The sequence below is a fragment of the Echeneis naucrates genome, chromosome 4 (assembly GCF_900963305.1).
Source record: "Echeneis naucrates chromosome 4, fEcheNa1.1, whole genome shotgun sequence".
NCBI classification, from domain to species: Eukaryota; Metazoa; Chordata; class Actinopteri; order Carangiformes; family Echeneidae; genus Echeneis; species Echeneis naucrates.
The window spans coordinates 7,458,818-7,483,821 of record NC_042514.1 but is presented as its reverse complement, the minus strand read 5'-3'; the positions used below and the strand labels follow the sequence as shown (position 1 = coordinate 7,483,821).

Genomic DNA, 25,004 nt, shown 5'->3' with positions numbered 1-25,004 from the left:
AACCAAAAGTCCTTACGCCAAATATGGACTATCACATGAATACGTACTATTTAGAAAAATTGCCCTTTATTCAATTTTGCCCTAATTATGCAGTCAGAATTAGTTGTTGCCAGCCCATGGCAGTGTGAGATGATATCAGACATTTTTATGGCGGTGTCGCCCTTCACTCCAACATAATCTAGTCTTGTACAACTCCAGACACCCGACATCAGCTCTGTGTTTGTCATTACAGTCTAAATGATGGTTTTGATTAAATCTTGCTTAAAAAAAAAAAGGGTGCCAATAACAAGAATCCCTGAATAAAGATTGCTGCACGGTGGAAACAGAGGTAGTTAGAGCAATGTAGAAATCCTCCATTACCAGTCTTGCATGAGAAGGCCTAGTGAAGCAAATGTAGATTATGCTTTAGCCCTGAAATGTAAATATTAAAATATTAGAACTGGATTGGTCACATTTTTGAAACATTAGATAATTAATACTGAGACATCAGTATGTTACTCTAACATGGTGGAGATAAAGCTTGTTTGAATCACTTGAGGTGATTAGTGGCGGAATAAAACAGGAACGTTCAGAACGCAAAGTTCCTCGATCGTCGTTGGCTGGAAGTGGGATTATTTTAAATATTTCTGAAAACCTGAGCCCTCGGGAGAGTAAATACAGAAGGCAATAGTGTGCGTTTTCTCCGGGATAGGGTGGAGGTGGTGTGCAGAGTGAGAAAAGTAAGCTCTCATTTACCTTAAAAGTGTACTTAAGCACAATTCTTCCCGCTACTGCTGAACACTGAAGAGGCCTACATGTGTATGAACAAAATCACTTTAGCAAATACTCACGTAGTAACTATTAAGGGAATAATGGCGATTTTAAACGGGAAAGTCGCCATTAACCGTATCACCGCTCATTGTCGGATTAATAAAGATCCCAGACACACACACACGCACCCAAAAAAAGACAATTATGACAAAAAGTCCGTATCTTAATTGATCAAAATGTATGATTAATTATTAAAAGGTGCACTTACCATTTCAAAGTTCGTCAGTACCATTTCATAAATCGTAAGTTTATCCCCAATTAGGTAGCTGGCCCAATAAAGCGGAAATGCTGTTGCTATGGTAACGTGCTAATTAGCTGAGTCGCACAGGCAGTCAAAGATGAAAGAGCTGGAAGATAATTATTCATAACAAAACCCTCCGTTTCACTTTTATAAATATAATAACGTCTAATTATCTTTTCAAAACATTTAACCTTCCAGGGAGATGCTACTTTAGCCTTTTTGATACATTCAAAAAGTTTAATTTTGCTGGGGCAATATATAATTTTCCCCCCCCTCCATCTTATTTATCTGGAATATCCTAGAGGCCCACCATCAGCAGTTAAAAGGCTAAGACTCAGATTTCCAAAGCAGGTGTTCTCAGTGGAGCATGTAACTTTGTCAACTGACAGTGGATCTTAATAGATGTCATTAATGAGTAACAACCTGAAGTACATTCACAAATAAGTTTTATTTTTATCTTTTTATACATTATAACCATATCCAACACATTTTTTTTTATATTATAATAAAATGACTCTTCTCCCTTGTCATTTACATAAATCAAAAATTTGTATATTAAGACTGCAAAATAGTACTGCTGTAATTTTTGTATATAGCTTTGTACACATACAAGTGACAATGCATCCAGTTTGCTCTGAACGAATGCACATTGTTGGGGGAATAAGAAAGGGCAGCCATAAGCAGAGAGAATACAAGAGCTCTAGCAAGACGGCAGGCTAGCATGTAACACCACCACGTGACCAACACTGACCTGGGTTAAAATTTTGCAGTCAAACCCTTTTGTACTACTGAAGTTACACTTACAGTTGGTTTGTACCTGTTTTCACAAGCAATTGGGTTAAATCACAATGAGGAGGTTTTCAATGCCATTTAACCCAAGTCTTTTCCAAAAAAAAGCACACATCTGTTCCGGTTGTGTCCCAAGAGAAAGCTTGGAGAGCCACACGTAGAAGTACAGTGAAAAAGTAACCAATTACACTTCAGGAGAAGTTACAGACCAACAACTAAGAGAACAAAAAGTTAGATTAGTCAATGTGATTGAAATTCCATATTGACATTGCAGAGATTCAAGCTTTTGATAAAAACACCAGCTAACAACCCCCACCATGATCTTGGGAAATAAAATACACATACAATATAACAAAGATAATAAACCATGCTATATCATCCCATGAATACATTTTGATCATTGTTTTCACAATATCAAGAAAGACATTCTGGCATATATCAGGCCTCCACAGCATATGCCGCTTAGTATGTGAGACACGCAGTGTGGGATGTGAAACGAAATGTTTGTCAAGGAAAGAAATTAAAACATTCAAAATACATCGATATACTGTTCATGACTGTGCATACAAAAAAGAAGGAGGAAAAAAAGATTGAAAAACCTTAGTAGTCATGATGAGTACCCTCTTTGGTTTGTGACTGTTCACAAAGTGACTCCTTATAGGCCCATTTGTCCTGCACAGACTACTCACAAATTTGATCATTATATTGGAGGTAATTGCAAGGTCTCTTCAGATAACATTTTAGCATGATTGACTTGGACATGGGGAATTTAAATCAAAACTATCTGCATTCACCTTCAATAAAACCAATTTAGAATTTGCAAGTAGATAATTTGTTTAGATTTCTCTCTGGTCATTTTAAGCCTAACAAATCTCTACAGCAGGTTATTTTAATAAAATACAGTCCCACAAGCCATCAACTGTTGCCATAGAAAAGAGATTAATACAGAATAGTCAACAATACAAAAGAACTTTGTCAATCAACGCAAATTCAGCTGATACACTGGCAGCCCTTCAGTGCTTCACATCCTCTGGAGCAGTGTGGAGAAGTGAGCTGTGGCTATTCTTGACACTGGCATGGTGAAGCTGTGGTCTTACAGTACAATGACTCAATGGGCCCTGCTGCTGGTGAAGATATAAATGGGGGGATGGGGGCAAAACCATTTTACCCAAGAGCCAGATGAAAAAATTGCCAACATGTGTGATGGCTTGTGTGCGTGTATGTACAGTATATGTATGTGTATGCAAGCAAGACCCAGAGGTGTGTCAGGGCTGTGGGGGCTTGTTCACTCGGTGCTTCGGGTGGGGGTACTGGGTTGGTTGAGCCCCATGGTTTTGCACAACCAGCCCGCAAAGTCCACTTCTTCCACTTCTGATCGTTTGATGAATGTGTGACTCTGAAAGAAAGCCAAAAGGAAAACCTTTGTTTGCGCTGGTAGAACTGTTAACAGAAAGTTCTGATTCTGATTCAGTTATCAAACATTCAGGTAAAGGAAAGTCAGATACAGACCATCAACATCTTCAGATCAGCTCTCTCAGCTGGGTTTTTAATCAAACTGCAACCAAAAAAACAACACAATTACTGAGATGAAAAATCTTTTAGAGAAATATGTTAAGTCTCCTTTCACTCAAAAAAGCATTTTCCTTAATTTTACTTCACTTTTATGTTCGTGCTAAACTGTGCAGAATATTGTGTGCATTAGTTTGAGACTGGATAGCTGCTTTCACATCTGTCGAAGTTTCTTGGTACGAGTTTGTGATCTTACAACTATTTCGGATGAATGCTGTTCCTCAGTACTTCCATTACACAGATATAATGTTGAAACTTGAAACCTTCAGTGCCAGTACAAAGAATCTGACTTTACAGCGAAACATGAGGCATCACATGTCTAACAGTTAAACTTTTACAATAAACAATATTTGTACATTTATGGACTGAATTTTTTAATGAAGAAGAACAGATGCAATTTTATGTTTTTAAATAGGAAGGGTAACTGTGATGTGGATAAACATTAAAGTTTTTCTAATGTGAGCAGTTTGTGCTCACATTTCTAAGTGAGGAATCTTTGGGGAGTGAGTTGAATTAATATTTCTAAACTAGCTCTGTAACCACCTAATACAGAACAAGACTGCATTTCCTTCAGCTGTTGTACTTTACTGTCAGAAGACAATTTCAACATTTTACTGTGATAAACTAATTTTATACTTCTGATAAGCCCTTATTATCCCTTTTTTTGAAGAGCAGTCTAAATATAGCTCAGTCAAACATGTCATTGAATCGCTCACCATTTTGTCACAAAGTCCTGGAAGTCATTGGTGAAGACACCATGTGGCAGTTTAGGTGGTGGCTGAAGAAGAAACAAGGGGCAAAGATCAAGACAGTTACAATGCTGTGCGCTTCTGTAGGTTTAAGAGGCAGACAGTTGTGCGTGTCTTTCACACAGTATATTGTGCAACCTGTTATTTCTCACACCTCATTTACAATGTAGTCCAAAAGTTCAAAGATTGCCATGGCAGGTCTACTGTCCATCCCATGTCCTGTGAACAAGTTTGCACAATTCAACAAATGAATATTTATTACACATATTAAGCAATGTTTACGATCAGATTATATTTCAAAATGTTTGCCACTCAAAGATTAATGCAGAAATGTCGTAAACACGGCAAGTATGACTTTTGTGTGGCGTCAGGTTTCATACCGCTCACAGGCCTGCCTGGTGGTCTGGGCCTCTGCATGTTGGTGTGAGGTTCTCCCTCAGCTCCATCCATAACAACACGTCCAAAGATGGCTTCCAGCTCTTTGGTGTCTGGTGGGGGGATGGGGTAACGGCCAATCGCCAGCTCCACCAGTGACAGACCCATGCTCCACACGTCAGACTGAACCGAATAATGAGTGCCCTGCAGTCTCTCCGGCTGTTGAGAAACACACAATCTACGTCAGAGGGAGCAGGTAAAGCCAAGATACCAGGCAGGAGAGAGGCTTGGGCAGGGAGCTGGGCGGAGTAGGCACAGGAAATAGAAGAGAGGATAATGGAAGAGGAAGCAGAGGAGGGGGTGTTATGGAGAGCTTCGGTTGAGGCAAGAGGACAGAGGATGGCTTGGCAGGAAGTGAAGTGTAGCTTTGCACTGCTTTAGTTAAGAAGGAGTGCAACGACCGATATGTCATAAATTACAAAGAAAAAACAAGCGTCTCTACACTGCTGGTGTTCCATAGGTGAGTATAGAACGGGATAGGCAAACAGCTTTCGGCACTGCACCCACCAGGTGTCGAAGAGTGAGGGAAAAGAAGGACAAGAAAAGTGAGCACAGTTGCCTAGCACTTTGCCAAAGAGTCCTTTCCTGGGCACAGCCCTCAGTTCTTGGCAGGGAAGTGAGGGAGGGCCAGAGGAAGGGAAGGCAGAGGGTGGGGCTAGTGAACAAGAGCAATGTGAGAAAAGAGGAGAAGGAAAGTGGGGATAGGGCCAGAGGAGAAGGGGTGGGGGCGCAGGCGTGCAGAGCTGACTCACCGACATGTAGGAGCGCGTTCCAACAAAGGAGTTGGCCATGGAATCTATGAGCTGGCCACTCACACCAAAGTCACACAGCTTGATCTCCCCACGAGAGTTGACCAGAATGTTGGAGGGCTTCACATCTATGTGGCAGAGGGGATGTGGACAAACAAACATATGTCAATTTTAGTGCAACTCTTTTTCTTGTTGTATCTCAAATGTTGTGCAGAACACCTCACGATGAACTTTAACAGTCAGTCTTTGTAGTTGTCATGATGAAAAAAAAAAAATGCTTACATTGACATATTATGATGGAGCAGAGAGCAACTAAGATTGCTCCCAGAATGATATGAATGTGTCTACACATTAATATATTAATACATTGATACATAGGGATTATGCATGAGGCATGAATGTATTTGTTCATATATGACTATATCAATTGCACGTATTACATGTAGATGTTAACATGTTCAAGGAAAGTAAAAACTATAGCATGAAGAAATTTTAGAGATATGACATATGTTATGTTCGAAGAATAATATTTGTCAAAACAATTATTCAGAGACAAATGTTTTGACCAGAACTAGCAGTGCAGCATGAGGTCTGTGGGTGGCACGCTCAGTACCCCCAAGTTATGTTTGTGGTGCCATGTTCTTCAACCAAGGGCAAAAATGGCCAGTCTCTTGCTGAGCCCCTGTTGTAGAAACAACTCCGGTCCTCCACATTTCCCGCTCATCACTAAAAACATCCTGCAAAAATAATGGGGTATGACTGTGCCCTGCAATCTGTCCTCTGCGGTGACTGACCCCCTCCTACCGGCCAAGGACACGTGAGAACTAATGCAAAAGAGGTGGCATGAAAAAGTGGGAGAATCATGGAGGGAGACATGGTGGGAGGGGTCGACAGGGTGCGGCTGCTCTATAATCACATTTGAGAAGCTGTAATTATTGCCTGAGCTCACAGACAACTCTGTCCTAGAGTACCACCGACCCTGTGAGACTTCTCTGCTCTGCACTATGCAGGTCTGACCGCTGCCTTCACCAGTACTTTTCATAACAACACACCCATGGGTTGCTGCTTTTCTAAAGAAAATTTGGCAGCTTTTGGATTTGCTATGGCCTGCACAGATAATGGTTTTTACTTTTTTCCCATGTAACATTTCTTTGATCAACAAGTCTTGATATTTCCAAATAACAGTCAGACTTGTGGTTAGCATGCTAATTGTCTGAAGAAGTTGAGGCAATGCATGTGGAGGAAAATACATGAAGTAATTAATCATATTTTGAATAAAAAGTACATGGAGGACTGGAGCCAGTCTCATTAGTGTGGCACATTTGAAGTGGTTTCATTGACCAGGAAAAAAAAAAAAGAGTTTGGAAATATGAATCCTACATAAATACTTTGTTAGCATGTTTCTATTTGTTTCAGAACATGGGGTAATGCGAGTGGAAAATTGTGCATGAAAAGGGGAAAAAAAAAAAAAAAAAAAAAAAAAATCAGATGTTTAGACTGTAACATTCTCTGCTGGTTGCTTCAACCAAACATTGAATGGATGGGACTCATTATATTATCATTATTACAACCATCTATAAAGAAACAAAATAAACAAAAAACCCCAAAACAAAAAACAACAACAACAAAAAAAACCAGAGCAATAAATAAATAAATAAATAAATAAATGGAGGGGGACAACTACATTGCACTATTACTAAACGAGCTGGACTTTTTTTTTTGTAAATGGCCGAGCTTCCCTTATGGTATGCCAACTCCTAAACATTTTATGACAATTTCCAGACAAAAAAAAAAAAAAAAACACATCTAAATATATTTCCGTTTTAGCTTTTTTGTTACAATTTATTTATTTATTTATGTATTTATTTATTTTTTTACAATGAGCCAAATGTCAGGGATTGGCAAAGGAAACCCGATTTGCTTGCCTTTAACACTGCATATTACTGAGAACTTGAATGGCAAATAAAATTTGTATCAAAACCTTTCATCATCATGGTCACATGGTTCCTGAAGGCAGTTATCAGGAGTTAAGACAATTAATCTGAAAAGAGTGCCGATTAGTAACATAACCACAATATGAATGTACGCACCCCTACATGCTTCTCATCTGTTAGTCAATCCCCCATTATTCGATTTTCTTAATGATGTCTTTTATACTGCATTGTTGAAAATATTGCACAGTAGATTTTCAGATCAGTGTAATTTATTGTGACTAGAGTACATCTCTACCTCTGTGCATGATCTGGTGCTTCTCCCGCAGGTAGGCTAAACCTCTCAATACCTATAAAGAAAAAACACAAAAACAAAATCAGAACAGGCCAAATCTTTGACAACAATGTGTTTGTGGAAACACACACATACATTTATGAACTTCCACCTGCATTACTACCAAAAAAAAAAAAAAAAAAAAAAACAAAAAAAAAAAAAAAAAAACAAAACCAAAAAACATTACTTTAGCAATTCCTTTTTGTACTTGGGTTATTTAGACTGGACACACACCAAAGTAAAAAAAACTCACGTCTATGTTGTTTGTGACTAATGCATGACTGGTTAAGACACATATAGTGAAGCAACACCACAAGTGACACACACCCACAATGGAGGAGCAATTCAAATGCAAAAACATGTGTGGTAAGATGCTACTAAACACTAAACCATTGGACATTTTTTAATTAGAAATTAAATTAGAAACGTGTTATAACTGATAAACTTATCTTGAGTTAAGGATTAAATTCCCAAAGGAAACATTTTTATCAAAAACCAAAATGTAGAACTTATAATTTAGAGAAGTAACAGCATGAGAGAACTACATACAGCTATGCTAACTTTTCCCAGGATTTCTTCTGGGATTCTTCTGGCTTCCTTCAAGACCTGGTCCAAGGATCCACCATCCTGTGATAACAATAAACACAATTGAAATGCAACATGACATTTAAACATCTAAACGCCTTCTTATTATCTATTACTTATATTTTGGACAAAGAAACACACTAAGACTCACTAAGTCGCATTCAACCACCTAAAAGCAATTTGAGTGTTTGTCTCTCACCATATGCTCCATACAGATGCTGATCTCTCCATCGCTGTAAAAGGCCCCATAGAAGCCCACAATGTAGGGCGAATTGCATTCATGCAACACCTGCAGCTCTCTGATTATCTGGTTTCTGATGGCAGGCTTGATTTCCAGATGGATCAACTAGGGGGTGTAAATGAAAACACAAAGTGTTTGTTTAACAAAGACAAATGCACTGGATGTAGCGATTCACTCACAATATAATAGCTCAAAACAACACGCATCACAGGTGTTGGCTGACCCTAACTGACACGTGGCTTTATTAGAAATCGCAAGATAGGTTATTTTGAATTTCACATTTATCTTTTTAAAATACTGTTAACTGCAACAAAAGAAACAAGTCAATGCACAACTTGACAGCCTACATGCTTGAGCTTGCTCAAATTGTTACTGCAGACTCCATATGCAGCCCCAATCATTTACTATCTCTATTCACTTGTTCTGACTAAAATGGGTGGAAAAAAAAGACTTCCCAACTTTCTTTAAGTATTCAATACTATATGAAGACAGTTCAAGTGATTTAGCATTTTTTTTTTATGTAGATACACATAACTATATTTGTAAAATATAATTTTTCTAATAAAGCACTGAAGTATGTACAATCTGCATAGTTAAGATATAAATTGTGATTTATATAGTGCATATTGTGTATTCTTGTATTTGAATCTTGTGTGTTTTGAGTCACCTGTAAGAAAGCATTCAACAAACAGTAATTTTCACCTTTCGAGCCATGACCAAACCAGACGGTTTGTGGCGGACCTTGTTGACCACTCCTCCGTTCCCGGCCCCCAACTCGCATATGGGATCAAAATCCTCATCTTTGAGCTCCCCAACCTGAGCTTTCTGGGTGAGGAAGGCTTCCAGTCGTTTCCTCTGCTGCTCATCCAGGTCCAGCTCTCCCAGTTTCTTCTGTAAAGCCTCAAGGTTGGCTCTGTGAGTAAGAGACACAGAGAGAGAGAGAGAGAGATGACAGATGCGACTGACACATTAAAAAAAAAAAAAAAAAACTCCACGTGGAACAAATATTACACAGTGCTGATAAATTGGAATAATTTCTAACCCAGGACAGTAATGGTCATTCTCCCTTCATCGGAAGTTCAAACTATGTGAATCCAGAGTTGTGCTACTCACTCAGATGCAGCATCAATGGTGTTGGAGGTGGCCTGTCCCTCCCCAATTGGCGTTATGTTCAGGGGTACTGGTCTTCTTTTGGGAGCCATGTCGACAACTGCCCTAAACGACTTTTTCTAAATAAACCACTACTCTGTTATGAGCCGAGCTGCTGCTGCTGCTCTTTTTTTATTTTATTTTATTTTATTTTTTACTTGTTCAAAAGTCTAGAGGAGGGGAGCAACAGGGTCAGCTCTAGGTGGCTAGTGAGTTAGCTAGCTAACGTTAGCAAGATCAGTATACAGTCGGTAGCATGTCAGTAAACCAGTGTGATAAAAACCTATCGCTTCCGGGTTCTTCTTAAGTGTCACGTCGTTATCCGGCGCATTTAAAGCGTCAGGAGTTGGCACATTTCTATTTTTTTTCTGTATCTTCTGGGTTTTTCTACCGGCTGCTACTAGCCATTAGCCACCTAGTTGCTACTAAGCTAGCACCAGCTCTAGTATATATATATATATATCTAAAAAAAATCGTGCCCTGCCTCTCTCCCGTCCGAAAGAGCGGCTTCCTCGCTGCTCAGCGTCCGCAAGACGGCGAGCCTCCACGGGCTTTTTTTTTTTTTTTTTTTTTACCGGCCGCTACACCGGGGCTTCCCTCCGCAGGACGGCGGCGTCCCAGCAAACAAAATCCCTCCGGGTTACGAGCTCGGGGTGTGGGGCTGCGGAGCGACAGGAGCTTCGGTACAGGAAGCGGCAGCTGCAGCATCAGACCTGTGACACCCACAGGGAGAGCCCTGCATTAAATAGCGCGAGACTGAGGCCCGCGCGGCGGAGCGCACGGGAAGGCAGCGGGAGGGGACGGACGACGGCAGCCGTCTGAGAAAAACACCATCGGTTTGTTTTTGTTTTTGTTTTTGTTTTCTAATGATGCAAACAAAAAAAAAAGACACTTTATCCACATCTCAGCCTCCCTCCGCTGCTTTCTTATGTGTTTAAAGACAGTTAGACAACAAGCGGCGAAGTACGTTACTGCCCCCCAGTGGTGAGAAGGGGCCATAAAACACACGTTTGGTTATCAATGTACAACAAACTTCAGAGTTTCGTAAATCTGCCCGTTTGGCCTGTTTATGTGTTAACACATTTCTTGGTCAAATTCTGACGTACAACTCACTGTTTTACTCACAAGGAAGTGAGTAAAATACAGATATAGGGTTTATTTTTTTATGTTGCCATCTTAGATCCACCCTACGAAAGAGATTTGTGACCTCTGAGAGATTTACCAGGTTGTATAAATGATAGACGTGACACTGTAAGGGCAGGTAGGAGAGAGATCCTTGTATTTCTGTCCCTATGGTAGCGTGCATTATACCATTTGTCACCATATTTGTTCACTAGTATGTCATGTCATCCCCGAGACCCGGGAACAGATAGGCTGTAGAAGATGAATGAATGTAACTGCTTCATTTCTTTGTTTGCATCCCTGATGCTACTGAAACAGTGTGAAGATTTTCCTAATACTGCAAATCCTACCCTCCTATCTGTACTTTCATCAACTCACAAATGTGTCTTATCTAAAAAAGACGATATAATCTTGAGAATACAGCAGCTAAACACCTAGTTAGAACAAAGAATCTTTCCGCATTCTCTCAGTTGCTGATGCCTATTTTGATTTCCTACGAGAAGTGTGGGTAAGTCCTTGCCTTATCCCTCCAAACAGCTTCACATTTTCTAGTGTTGATGTCACAGCGTTTTCCTTTGAGATTCTCTTAATATGACTGCATTATATCACTTTTGCAGATTTCTCAGATGCTGTCAACTTCCTGTTCTTCTACATCCCAAAGGTGCTCAGTTGGATTCAGAGCTGGCGAGTGCATGAAACTCGTTTATGAAACCAACTTGAGACAACTTTTACTTTATCACACTTTACATCATCGTACTGAAGATGGGTAAGTTGTGACTAAATAAAGGGAAGCAAACTTTTGGCAAGAACATGTGGCATTCCAGTGATGACTAATATTCAGGGGCCATAACTGTGCCAAGAAAACATTCCCCACGCTGTTACAACACAACCACCAGCCTGGGTAACCAAGGCAGGTTGAGTCCATGGACTGCTGCGATTGATGCCAGCCATCTGCATGCCTGAGCAAAAATCCGAATTGTGTGAGCAGGCTGTTTTTCCAGACTTTGGCTGTCATCTGTGTCCAAGGCAGCTTAAGTTTTCTGTTACTGGATGACAGAAGTGGAACCAGATATGGTCCTCCACTGTTGAAGCCCATCTGCTTTGAGATTCAATATGTGTGCAGAGTGGTTATAAAGTACCAAAACCTTCCTGTCAGCTTCATCCAGTCTGACCATTCTCCTCTGTGGCCTGGCTCATCCACAAGGCATTTTTAAATCTACAGAGCCGCCACCCACTGGATGTATTGTTTGTTGCACCATTAAGTAAACTCAAGAGACTGTTGTCTGAAAATCCCAAGAGAAAAGCAGTCTGGCACCAACAATCTTCATTTCTCAGAATCTAGTTTTTGATGTGAACATGACCTTATAAACTCCTGACTCTTTTACAGTTCATTTTGTTGATTTTAGGCAGCAGTCCATAGACTATTTGACATTTGGTTACAGGGGTAAATGATAAAATTTAAGGATGGCACACAACTTCACTTTCAAGCTCTCTGCCATGACACCTGAACATTGTCCAACTACAACGATTCAAACTGTTGACTTCAAGTTGGAAGTTCAATAATAAAATGTGGATCAAGTCAGTGATCCAGATTGACAATACAATCATCTCTGTATTTAAAGAAACAGAATATACTATGGTACACAATTTTATTTCCATTTTCCTGAAATAAAAATATTATGGGTTAAGTTGCTGACAAGGTAATCTGAGCGACCCCACGCATTTTTCCCCAAGTAGATTTAGATATCAACTGTTGCTGTCTAGCTGAAAGCATTTGACCGTTTTGTTTTTTGTAAATAAAACAATAGACGGGATTTTAAGAACTGATTTTAATTAATTCCACACGTCAATAACAGCTGTTAGAATACAGTCATTTTAAATTTTACAATTTTATCCTCAACAGGCATCAAATGTATCCTCAGATTTGAGCATTTGGTACAGGACATAAGAATCCACCCTGAACCAGTTCTCTCAGTCGTCAGCAGCATCAGCTGCAGTTGCTGCTGCCCTCAAAAGCTTCTTATTGTCTGTTTGCCTATAGGAACAACTGGAGGCAATTCAAGGCTTAATAAAATATTATTTAAATTTTATTGTCTTTTAATATGAACATATATAAAAAAAAAAAACCCAAAACAAAACAAAAAAAAAAACAAAACACAAACATTTACATCATGGATTGTAAGCCTCTGCCCATGCTACCTTATGCATTATAATAAGAAGGAGATGCCACTACAAAAAGACCAGACCCTCAGCTCTCTCCAGCTCCCAACCTGCAGACGTATCTGGCTCAGATTCACAGAAGCAGCCTGCACCACCTCTAACGTTTAACCATAAGGCAAAAAGTAGTTTCGGAGATCCGTTCAAATAATGACCTTCTATATCTAGCAACAACTGAAGAATTTCATTTTCATGTATAGCAGTTACTTACAAATACAAATTTCCTAGTTAAAGACAGGTATTAGAGTTCTTTACATTATTTTGCTTCAAAGCGCCTTATATAGCGCCTAATATCCTTCTCAGGGACACACTCTGATGTAGTACAGGCAAAGTGCCACAGATCCATTTTCACCACTATACTGATTTTGTAACCTTTGTCAATGTGTCAAAAGGGGGGAAAAAAATGGAAGACCATATTTGACCAACGTTTTCAGTCTTCAACTCGATCGTAGGATGCACTTACCAACAGCAGGGGCCTGGATCAATGTGTAAATGTCATTTCTCTATACATTTGAGCAAGGCAAAAGAAAACCAGATTGTGTGTGATTAAACCACATCAAAAGAATGACGAAAGAGGGAAACATAACATGCATAACTTATGAGACTACTTTTCCCCTCCCAAGTGTCTTACAGTGGAGTAGGACTGCTGCCTTTCTAGGTTCACATTTTTTAAATTCCCATGCATGAGATGGTGGAAGAGATCAGCTCAATGGTCACTGATCCTGACTTAAAATGGCTTTAAAATGAAAACAAAAAGCCATAAATTGGGATGACTTAGATGAATGTGCAAACAGCTCTAGAAACACAGCAACACCTTTTTCTCTTTAAGCAGCCAATGATGCCCTTCCTGCAGGAAAACCTACGCCTGGACATGCAGCCCATTTATATCCTGTCTGAGGAACAGCAATCAAATTCTTACAATACTAGTGCAGGTGCAGAAGAATATTACTTGTAAGCCTACAGCATGTAGCAATTAAAGTCCAATTCTATTCCAGCAAATAGATATGACCTTATCTACATTGAAACAAGGCCAAGGGGGATCGTTGGTTGAAGCAGTTCCACTTGTACCAGACAGGACTATTTGTAATCCAATCAATGGCTTTAAGCTTGGTGGGGTCGCTCTCACTGACACTTCATTACGTTTTGTTGTGTCAGACATGGTGAATCCTCCACAGCAAAATATTCTTTGCTGCTTCTTTGACCCAGGTCAGATTCATTCACAGGGAAAGAAAAGGAGCCTTGAGCCTCTTGTCTCATCGCCTAGACCACTGCAGCAGACAGGACCTGCTTTCTGCAGCTCCAATATCCTGTTCATTCTGAACTACAACAATTTATTATAACTATTAAGAGAACATGAAGCAGTTAAATAAATATGAAGCTTGCGGAGAATGATGTCAAAATGCTTTATCCTGTTCCATAACTGTCCGTTACCACAGATGTTTTTCTGTCCATTTGTTGAACTGGAAAAGCCTCAATAATTCACGACTGAAATAAAATACCTTTAAGACTGGGGTCTCATCTGTTGGCCAGCTCAGCTAGTCTTAGAACACCACAGCTCCAAACTTCACCACTTAACAGAGGGAAAGGGGGGAGGCACTGAAATTTCAAAACTGTTTCTATTCAGTGAATTCTTAATGGACCCGCTTTGGCACAACTGCCGCACAGTAACTTTGATGAGTTACATCCATTTGCAATGCTGATATTAATGCTAATGAATCATGTTACAGCAAAAATAACTGCAGTAATGTTGGACAGTGGTAACCAATCACTCCAACCATCACCTACAGTTAGCTCACTTATCCACAAGCTTACTTGCCCTTCAAAGATCTAGTTGCTGCAGAGGAAACAATTGCATGGAACAATGGAGTTAGAAAATAAAAAAAGAAAAAGAAGGAAAACAAAATCTCCAGTGTAAAATTGGCTTCAGAAAGACTCAATTCTTCTGTTCTCTGCTTCTTTCTCAGCTACTCTCTGGTCAGTCTGCTAAGTTTTTATGACTGAGGTAGGTTCTCTTATCTAAGGATAAAATAAAAATGGAAAGCATCACACATTGAGGCCAGTACTGTGTGCTGCCCTTTCAAAATTAAAAGGATAAATTCCTGAAAAAACCCTTTCAAGCTTTGATTTAATTCTCTGAACAAAGAAATAACACAATAGGAAAGTTTAAATTTGCATCACACTCCACATACCTCCACATTGTCCTCCCCCGAATTATTCATGCTCTTTTTCCATTAGTTGTTTTTGACCTTTTACCAAAAACTACTGAGGAACCTCCACTTTCAAATCGCCTGTTCATCACTAACGTGACAAAAGTCAGAGACGCAAACATTGAATGGCCACGGCTAAAAGAGCCTGCAATTCAGAGTCAAATATAAAGAGAGATGGGGTGGTAGAGAGGAAACTGTCTAGAGAGGAGGAAAGGGGGTAGTAGTAGTGATGGTGGTGGTGGTGGTGGTGGTTTTGGGGTGCTTGATCCATTCAGTTTCTTTAGTAGAGGCAGGACGGTACAGATATTCACTGCAAGGTGACGATCAGCCAAAAAGAGTTAGATTTGCTTCCAGTGGTGTACAGTACAAAGAGGAATCCTAATCAATCTAGATTGAAGATTCGTTAACAGTGCCTGTTTGAGTGTGTTTGTTTTGTCTGGATACAAACATGGGCTGCTAAAAGGCTCTGATGTTTGGGCATAAGGAAGGGTTGTTGCATTTAGTGGATTACTGTGTTCCTGTCCTCAAGTTTTTAGCCCCCTGCTGCCTCTCTGTCTCTGTGTGTGTGTCAGTCTATGAGGGGACAGAGCTGTGGGGTCAGTAAGCAGTGACCAGGTCCTTGTCGTAGTTGTATCGGCCCCTCTTTGGGGCAGGACTGTCAGCGCTGTCCTCTGTGTCCTCACTGTCTCCTCCTGCCCCGCCCCCTTCCTCCTCAGATGAGGAGTCAAGAGTCAGATCCACCACTGCACCTCCTCCTGGTGCCACAGCGGGTCCTCCTGTGACTCCTGCCATCCCCACAGAACCACTCCCAGATTTGCCCGTCAGGCTGGTGCTGCTGTGAGCCGGTGAATGACCGTTCGCTTCAGGAATGCCTGTAAACAAAAGATGCCGTTAGAAAAAAAGATTAAATTACCAACAACCTCAAGCAAACTAACTACAGGGAAACACAAAAAAGGGAACAAATGCAGATGACGCAGTAAACGTTATAAGGTTTGACACATACATATATCAACAACAGGGTACTCTGGTGTGTTGCTGCGTTCCCTTTCCCTGTCCCTCTCCTTGTCATCTCTGATAGGTCGCCAGGAACCATCAGTCAGGTACTCAATCTCTTCGATGTCCTCACTTGTCTCTTTCAGAATCTCAGAAAGCAGCCTGAAATACATAATAGCAGTTAGAGTTGTTTTACAGGACATCAGAAAATGAGTTGAGAACTAAATTGGAGGATCATTGTTTAGCAGGGGTCTGCATGGGTTTCCTGCAGTTTGCAGAGATCTCTGTCTGACATGGTGAGCATTCAAGTTTCTTTCATTCATTATCATTAAATAGCAATCTATTACACTCAAGCTACACTCCATGACAAAATCATCAAAATACAAAAGAATCTTTGTTTCTATGGTTAAAAACTTAATTCGATCTGAGAATTTCACTGCCTTAAGAGCCATTTTATTTACTAACCTGGCAACATTTAGTGATTAGGCCTTTGAAAATGAAAGCTAGAGCTCAGTTAAAGAAGGGTGTTTAACACAAGCTTAACTTGGGCAATGCAAATACAGCTCAAATCCAAACTGTAACACAATACCTTCAGTCTTTGTAGGTAGTTAGGAAGCACCTAAAAGAGTCGGTTTGAATTTGAGAGAAATTACACGCCCAAAAAACATCTTCGGGAAATGATTGAGGGACAACAAGAATCTGCAATTCCTAGGAAATCTGCACTTCTCTTGTCACTAAATCCTAAATAAGAGGGTGGAGTGCAGCTCTTTTGTTGGGAAAGTCCAACAACATTAGACTACTACACAAAATGTAATATGGCCAAAGGCAGTATCCAAAAGCTCAAGCTGCAAAAGTCTGTCACAACGCGCCATTATAAATGAAATACTATGGTGCTTGTACGCCCTGGCAATTCATTTCTGGTAAATCCCCCAGCAAAAAAAAAAAAAGTATAAATCTTTTTTGTTCCTCTTAAAATGGTGGTCCATTGCCTCCAAGGCATTATCTTCCAATATGACTTTTTGCTTATTGTTCAGCCCTCATTTATAACACCACATCAGCTGTAGAAATATAGCAGAGTTGATACTTGAAAATTTGTTACAGGTAATATATACAAAGCTTTTGTAATGAAAACACAATAGATACATTCATTGTTCAGTTGTATGAAGAATACTAAAAAGGCTTTGGCATTTGTGGAGCTTTAATAGTTTTTCTCCAACTCCAGCTTCAATAGAGAGTTGTTAAAATTACTGTTACCATTTTCAGAATATATTAAAACGAGAAAAATGATGCAGTTGCGGGGCAAGTTAAAGCATGTTTCTGTCTGCTTACCCATCAATAGTGAGCAGCTCAAAGGGAGCAGGTTTGTCGCAAACAGGGCATGTCCACGTGGGCTTCTTTTCATTCATTTGCAGAAAAAAGACTGCGTCGAAACACTGAAGATGGGCACAAGTTAAAACTCGACATGGCACACCGAGCCGCATCTTTACCAGCTAGGAAATAGAAGAGAAAGTGAGGCGGAAAAAAGACAACAATATTAAAAGTCAAACCTGATTGCAAAACAAACATTTAGGAAACTTCTTGTGCAAGTATACTCACTGGACAGATAAGAGAAACCCGGAGCCCTGTGGTTGCTATTTCACTCTCTGGGTCAAAACGTAGTTTGTCTTGTACTGTACATAAATGACAGACAATCCATTATGACAAATCATTTTCTATCTATGTTGCAATGTATAACAATAAATTCACAGCCTCAAGTCCAACCAAAAAGTGCCACAAAGGTCTTAATTAAAAAAAAAAAAGGCTTGAACAAACATTATCTGTACAAACAAAAAATCAAATGAGTGATCTTTAGGATTGTAAAGTTGTAAAACTGAAAGCAGGCGATAAGGTTTTATGAGTAACACTTACTGCGTTCACGACAGCGTTCTGCACTCTCAACAGAGCAGAGTTTGAGTTGGCTGAAGAGGTCTGCTGCAGTAAAGACCCTCACTAAATACACTGCCACTGAGTACCGCTGAAAAACAGGTTCACAGCTTATGAGCAGGGAGTTCAGAGGGAAAGCAAACTTTAAAAAAAAAAAAAGTCAAATAAAGTTGGCATTGTTCCCACCCAGTTGGGAAAAAAGCTGATTGTATTAACATTAAAAATGAATTATGCAAACACATAAAATGCAGGTGAGTTTCCAGCTATAATATACTGCACACATTATAAAAGAAAGATGCCTTACAGTATGGAGTCAGAGGTTCATAATTTATCGTCATTATGAAAGTAAAGACGAGGACCTCAGTTGAGCCAGCCTGCTGTTAACCAAGTGGTAAAAAGCTATTTTCAAGCCGTCTTCACAGTAATCTGTAGTAAACACATGAATGAAATACAATACAAGGGGTCTCTGCCTATGGGTTTCTCATAACATCAGGTTTCTTTTCATACCCCTGAGCTGCTCCTCTCCTATCAGCATGGAAACTAGAGGACAAATTACAAATTTCACTTTCATACGAAAGAAGTCTTTTGATTTTCTCTCATTTAGAAAAGTCTCCACAGATGTTTAACTTGTTTGAGAGACCCATGAAAGCCTAGACTCAATGATGAATAGAAACAGTCCTAAAGCCATTCCAGCATTGTCTTGGCTTCGTTGTTACATGCTTAGTTAAACCATCTAGCCCAGTCTTAGGTCACAAGCACCCTGTAGCTTCTCTGAAACTCAATTATCCTTCCCTCAACTACACCCATGTCTCCCATCACCAAGTCAGGTGATATCCAGCGGCTGGTGTTTACCAGACAGCGTTTGGACTTCTGCCCAAAAGGAGTTAGTCCTTCAAATGCCATTTGGCAAGCTCCAAGCAAGTCCTTGAACTTCATGGCTTGTGTTTTGTCCTGACATGCAGTGTGATTTGTGGGATCTTATATCCACAGCTCTCTACCTTTATCTATGTCTAGTAAATTCAATTTAGGGCGATATCGTTGTAGTTTGTGCTCAAGCAGTAAGGCTGATTTATTTTTACTGAAATTTTAGGTTTTTCCATTTTTAGCTATTTTGCAAAGAAAAAAAAAACAAAACAAAATAAAGTCTCACTTTATTATATTCTCACCATAGGGATTTTCTGATGTCAGATTTTAAAGTAGGGTTAATGCAGGCTGCCGAATAAGAAAATCCACAAGGCTGCACGATGCCTTCAGATGTTTTATCCAAATCCCAATAACATTCTGTTTGTAACTGTATATCATCTCAAAGTTGGAGCCACAGAAAAAGATCAAAACGTTTTCACTTTAAAACTAGCTCAAAAAGATAATCTAAACACATACGATTATCTTCTGATTAACTAATTACGTCATTGATACAGAAAGAAAACTGCAAACAAAAAAAACAAAAACTATTTTACTGTGTTTCGTTTCGTCCTTCACGTTTCTCATTCCTAGTTGGGTTACATAAGAGTTCTACTCAAGAGGGAGGACCAGAGGTAAGCGTGTATTCATCAGTTTTCCAGCTGGACAACAGAATCAGGATTTTAAGAGGTCAAGAATCCAATTGATGTAATTCGGCACTTCACTGTCAAAAGACTTCTTTAGGGGCTTTGCTGGAGACACATTGGATGCTTGGGGCTATAATTAAGGGTCAGAAGGTTTAAAATGTAGCCCATGGCTCATTGCAAGTCCTGCTCACATCAGGATAACGCACACCTTCAAGGAAATGTGCTCTACAAAAAGCCTCTGTGGGGACAGAGGCCAACTAATTTGCATAGTTAGTCAAAATTTAGCTGTATCTCACTCAAGGCCAAACAGTTAAAACAAAACTCTTGATTCATGAGACACGAGTCTCTGAAGCAATGTCTCACTTGGATGTCCTTTGAAACCTACAAATGGAAGATACGGCTCTTATTGCCGTGCTGCCACCATATGAGATTCTGACCTTGCCAAAGTTCCCCCAGGTTATGGTGACTCTGTTGGTGACACTGGAGAGATGCAACCAAGGAGTAATGTTCACAGGTCGACAGGGACGACGGGGTTCCACTCCAGGCTTATTTGATGGATAATAGCCCTGAAACAGGCACACAAAAACATTATAAATTATTATAAATTAAATGGATTTTGCCATTTTCTTAGATCCCAGGTATTGAAATTCCCACTTATGATTTGATACAGTTTAAAACACTAAATAATTTAAGGGCTCTTGAGTGTGATTATTGTAAAGTCACTGTTTTATACAAAGCAAAATTACAATCAGCTTCTGATGAGTTACATGAATTTGAAAGCAAATTTTCCTCCTGTGCAGGAAGAGCATGTTTATTTGTTTTAGTAAATAGGAGAAAATAAAAGTAGAAGAACCATTTTGCCTTATGTTCCACAAATGAATAAATTGAAAAGACATTCAAATCTTAACTGTGCAGACTCATCTGCTTGCCCCTATCTTGATGCCAGTAAATAATATTTCCATATTTGTCACTCGTTTCCAGCTTTGTCTGTATATTAAACTCTGTATATAACTCTCAACTACTGTTGTACTAAATCTGTATATAAATCTCTAACTGCATATTCTTTTTCTTGTCTTGAGGTTGAGTAATCAATCATTGCAAAACGTCATGTGGCCAGTTCGGCCATGAATAGCCAGTAAGTCTCTCACACAACTCCTAAAACCAATGACTCACTCACATTTATAAAACAGGTAGCTCACTGTAATCACTGGGAAAAAAAAACAAAACAAAAAAAAACAGACAACAACAGAACTGCCCTGCTTTAGTTATGTTTGTACTCTAAATGAATGGTTATGGTCAAATAAGTGAATCAACGCACTGGTACATGACAGTAGGACTGGTTAACTTTGACAGCAATGTTGGGGGGATACTGGTCCTCCTGGACACCAATGGAGTCTGTGTAACAGATTCTGCAAAAGTGACAAGAGAGAAAGATTGCCATCATAAGAATGGCAGACAATTCAATCTATAATCATGATCATCTATGTATCTCTCAAACCTGTTTATTAATCATGATTTATTTTCCTTTCCAATTTATTCATATGCACAAAAATTCTGATTCAGAAAACCAGATTGTTAACTATCTACTGGGTTTTAATGGGAACTTACCTCAGAACCACTTGGATTGATCTGATTCCTGGACGAATTTCACTATGAAAATAAAAGGTCAAAGGTTAAAATGAGGCTCAGTTACACCTTTACACTGAACTAGTGATGAAGAGTGCTGAGAAAACGGAGTTTCTTACGTGGCATTTCTGATCTGATCTGCTTGGTTTGGTGTTAACTCAAATATGCATTGACTGTCCTGCAGTTTCTCATTGTTCTGGGAAACTGTACAAGTGCAGACAAATTTATTATAGCACAGTGTATAGCTTAATAATTTATTAGGAGAGAATATTTCTCCTAATAGAATTATTTAAACAGAAGGATAAAAGAAACATAAAGCCTGCACATACTTAGCTCTGTTGGTGGCAACAGTGTCTCCAAAGTTTGGTAGAAGGGAAGCGGCACCAGCTTGACCTCTGCTGCAGGTGTGGGGAGCGGTTTGGAAATGCCATTGAGGTAGTCTGGGCCCTGAGAGGTGGCAGTGGGGGAGGAGCTGAGGGGTGAGTAAGCAACTGGGACACCCTCTGGACGCCGTGCTGCCAGCCAGCCAGATGTTTTGGGGAAGCGCGACTCATAGAGCTGTCTGACATTTTTCAGAAGCTCTGGGCTGTACTCGGTCTGGACCAGCCTCAGTGCGCGTCCCACCAGGTCCTGCTTCAGCCCACTTTTGCTGCGGCCCATTGAGGCCAGCAGCGTCTGCAGGTCTGAGACCCGGAAACTTTTCACCATGTTCTACCAGAAAGAAAAGACAACATTTGGGCTATAAAACACAGAGAAAAAGTTTTTATCTGAAGTTAGAGTGGCAATAATATGGCAAAATAATAGTGGCATTAATAACCAAGACAGATTCATTTTGAGAGCAATGTGCAATCCTACACATATTGATGCTTGACTGAAATGCAAAGCTATTTACCAACAAAGCTCTAATAGCTTTGAATTCCTGCTACTGCTGTCTCATCAGAAACAATTGCAAAGATTTTTTCTTTCCAGAGCTGTTAGTTGTTCTTGCTTTTCTAAATATATTTGTAGTCTGAATTTCCAAGGCATTACTTGCTATGAGAGAAAAAAAAAAGAGAAAGAAAAATCACTAGTATCTAACACCTACATTCCTTCTTATATTACCCTTAAGAAGGTTGGAATAATGCACCACTGTGTATGATTTTAGGTAGCATGTTTGCAGTCTGGCATCAGAACTGTGATCTGTAAGGCACCAGTGTTGACGTCTTTGTGTGACCAAATTGAAAAATGCATTCTGACATGTTTACATCCTGTGGGGTTCAGAATGCTTGTTCTTCAAAAAAAAAAAAAAAGTGTTTAAAAGGCCCTCTTGTTAAAACCTGATATTTTGGTGCCTTGTTGGATTTCTTGCCTTACACATCCATTAAATTAACCTCTGACAGGCTTTTACAACATTATTTAACGAACGTACTTGCAGCATTTTAGATGGCATGGCAGGTGTCTTCAAGTGTTTGATACCTGCTAAAATTAGCACCTGTACTTGGCCCTTTAATCCAACAGAGGCATGGAGGGGATTTAGTAAGATACAGTACGAAGTCACACCACTCCTCTTTTTTTTTTTTTTTTTTAAGTTGCCTTGGGAAATGTTTAGCTTCTACAAATTTCACTTTCATTACAATGTTTTAAAACAGTGGAATAGATATATATTTGTGATCAATCAGATGATTTCTGGATAAACCCCCGGTTGAGCACTGACAACCAAGCTGTTAGACCATCTATATCAATCACTGCATACTGAAAGAAAATGCATGCAAGCCTTGACATCACCAAGGTCTATTTTTCCTCACCATTATGGAGCCACATTACGGGTACTAACTAAACTTCTCTATAGTATCAACTTATTAAGTGGCATCTATTATCTCAGGACATGCCAGATAAGATTAAATATACAATCCACATGAAGATGATTATTAAACGGGCAGCAGCAGCGTGGAGTATTATGGGGCAACACATGGACTGTTGTTGTGAATGGAAAAGCCTGGCCTGTCCGATTTGCTGTAATAGCTGCCAACACTGAGCCTCCATCAATTTGCACACAGCAGCTGTCCATTGAACATTAGCTGGTCGAGCTGCGCAAAAGAATTGCAGCCATAAAGACAGTAGTGTTGCAGAGTCTTCATCATCAACATACCCCCCCCCCCCCCCTCCATGTAGCTATCGGCTGGCTAGCTTGCTTAAAGGCTGGACTGTCGGCATTCAATTATGGGAACTGGACATTTTGACAGGTGCATTGCTCAATATACTGACTAGCTCACTGCAGATGAACTTCACCGTGAGACAAATAATGTGACATGTTAACACGCCGGGGAGCGTGTCGGCAGTGAAGCCCCAAATGTTTGTGTGGTTCCATCATTCATTTTCGGTGTCTCCCCTCACAGCCAGCATGATGCTAGCTCTACCAACGCACTTGTCTAGTTAACACAACCTAGCAGGCTAGCTACGTTAGCAGTGCTGGGCAGTCGGTCTCGTCGTGAATATAATATCCCACATTTCTGAGAGCACAAACTGTTAAACATAGACACACAAAGCCGCCAGGTTCCCCCCACGACCGGGCGGCGTATCGGCCGACATTCCCGCGCCCACCTCCCATCAAACCAAACCTAGCCAAGCTCTACTTGCCATCGCCTCCACCAGTTCGGCCGCCATCTTCGTGCAGCAGTACCGCGAGAGTCAGCGACGACGGCTAGTCTTTCACCAATGAACGACGGAGTCCGCTTTGATGGACAGGTGGCTTCGGCCAATCACAGCGTGGATTCACCCATGGCCCGAAGCGCTGCACGCAAAATGGGCGGGCTCAACGTTTTTTAAAGTTACAGTACAACTTTTTAAAAACACTAAGAGACAGGTCTCATGATCAAAAACAGGCCTCGGTGTCCATTAATGACACCAAGTGTCGAGGTGTTGTGATATCCAAGATGTTTTGCTTTTATAGTGACGAGGTATTGTGACTGTGTACCTTAAAAACTGTTGAAATTCAATGTGGGTGTGAAATAAGGGGCGTCAAGTGGATTTGGTCGCATGGTCCCTCAAAGTCCTCTCCGGGCATTCAAATCCAGTTCAGGTTCTGCATCCAGCCACGAGAAGTGGAGTTACTGCTTTGTCTAAAGTGTGTGCTCATTATTGAGTCAAAATGTGTAAAGAAAAATAGACACCCACACGTCAAAGCACAGACCAGACACACCATGTCGAAAACACAAATAGCACGTCAAGCTGTGCTTTTATTAAAATCTAAATAAGGATACAGGGGGCATCTTTATGAGCTCTGTGGGGATCCAGACCAGATTTTCCAAAATCTCCTCATCTGTGGCAAAGAATGGCTTCATGAACACACAAAAATCAATTGAATGAATTGCAGTATCATGTAATAACATGGCTTGTTTTGTTTTGGCTTTATATTGGATGTGAAACATCAATAAAACAAAACTGTGAGATCAAGAGCATATCTTGGTATGCCATTAAGGTGGTTGATGTAATATGTAACATATAATTTAAATTTGAAAATTTTAATAGAAACTAAAAAAAAAATTGAAATGACACTTTATAGCTGTATGTTTTGGCTTGAATTTTTATTACTTTCTTCCCCCACCCCGATCTAATGGGTCAAGGAAGTTGGCGCCCATCCTGAGTCTGGTTCTGTCGGCGGTTTCAGCCTCTTAAAGGAAATCTTTCCTTGCCACTGTTGTCAGGGGTTTGCTCATGAACGGATTTGTTGGGTCTCTTGATAATTGAAAGATTTGAAGACTTGAAAGATTTTGGTCTACACCTGCTCTATATGTAAAGTCCCCTTGAT

General features: G+C 40.0%; 2 protein-coding genes across 2 annotated transcripts; both read right to left on the bottom strand.

The window, feature by feature from the left end:
- Positions 1-1,480: 1,480 nt before the first annotated feature.
- Positions 1,481-9,635, bottom strand: map2k2a (mitogen-activated protein kinase kinase 2a). Its single transcript, XM_029500774.1, has 11 exons — positions 9,547-9,635; positions 9,136-9,346; positions 8,392-8,538; positions 8,157-8,234; positions 7,572-7,623; positions 5,346-5,470; positions 4,539-4,752; positions 4,313-4,377; positions 4,126-4,187; positions 3,350-3,395; positions 1,481-3,236 (listed from the first exon to the last, which is right to left on the bottom strand). Exons 1-11 carry the CDS (start codon positions 9,633-9,635, stop codon positions 3,126-3,128), a joined length of 1,200 nt encoding a protein of 399 aa, XP_029356634.1. The 3' UTR covers positions 1,481-3,125.
- A 2,891-nt stretch (positions 9,636-12,526) lies between these two features.
- Positions 12,527-23,884, bottom strand: pias4a (protein inhibitor of activated STAT, 4a). The gene is made up of 11 exons (XM_029500387.1): positions 23,834-23,884; positions 21,547-21,928; positions 21,337-21,421; positions 21,200-21,241; positions 20,910-21,000; positions 20,029-20,157; positions 18,030-18,135; positions 17,718-17,791; positions 17,451-17,611; positions 16,132-16,283; positions 12,527-16,000 (listed from the first exon to the last, which is right to left on the bottom strand). The coding sequence occupies exons 1-11, from the start codon at positions 23,858-23,860 to the stop codon at positions 15,726-15,728; spliced, it is 1,524 nt and encodes a 507-aa protein (XP_029356247.1). The 5' UTR covers positions 23,861-23,884; the 3' UTR covers positions 12,527-15,725.
- Between the last annotated feature and the right edge of the window lie 1,120 nt (positions 23,885-25,004).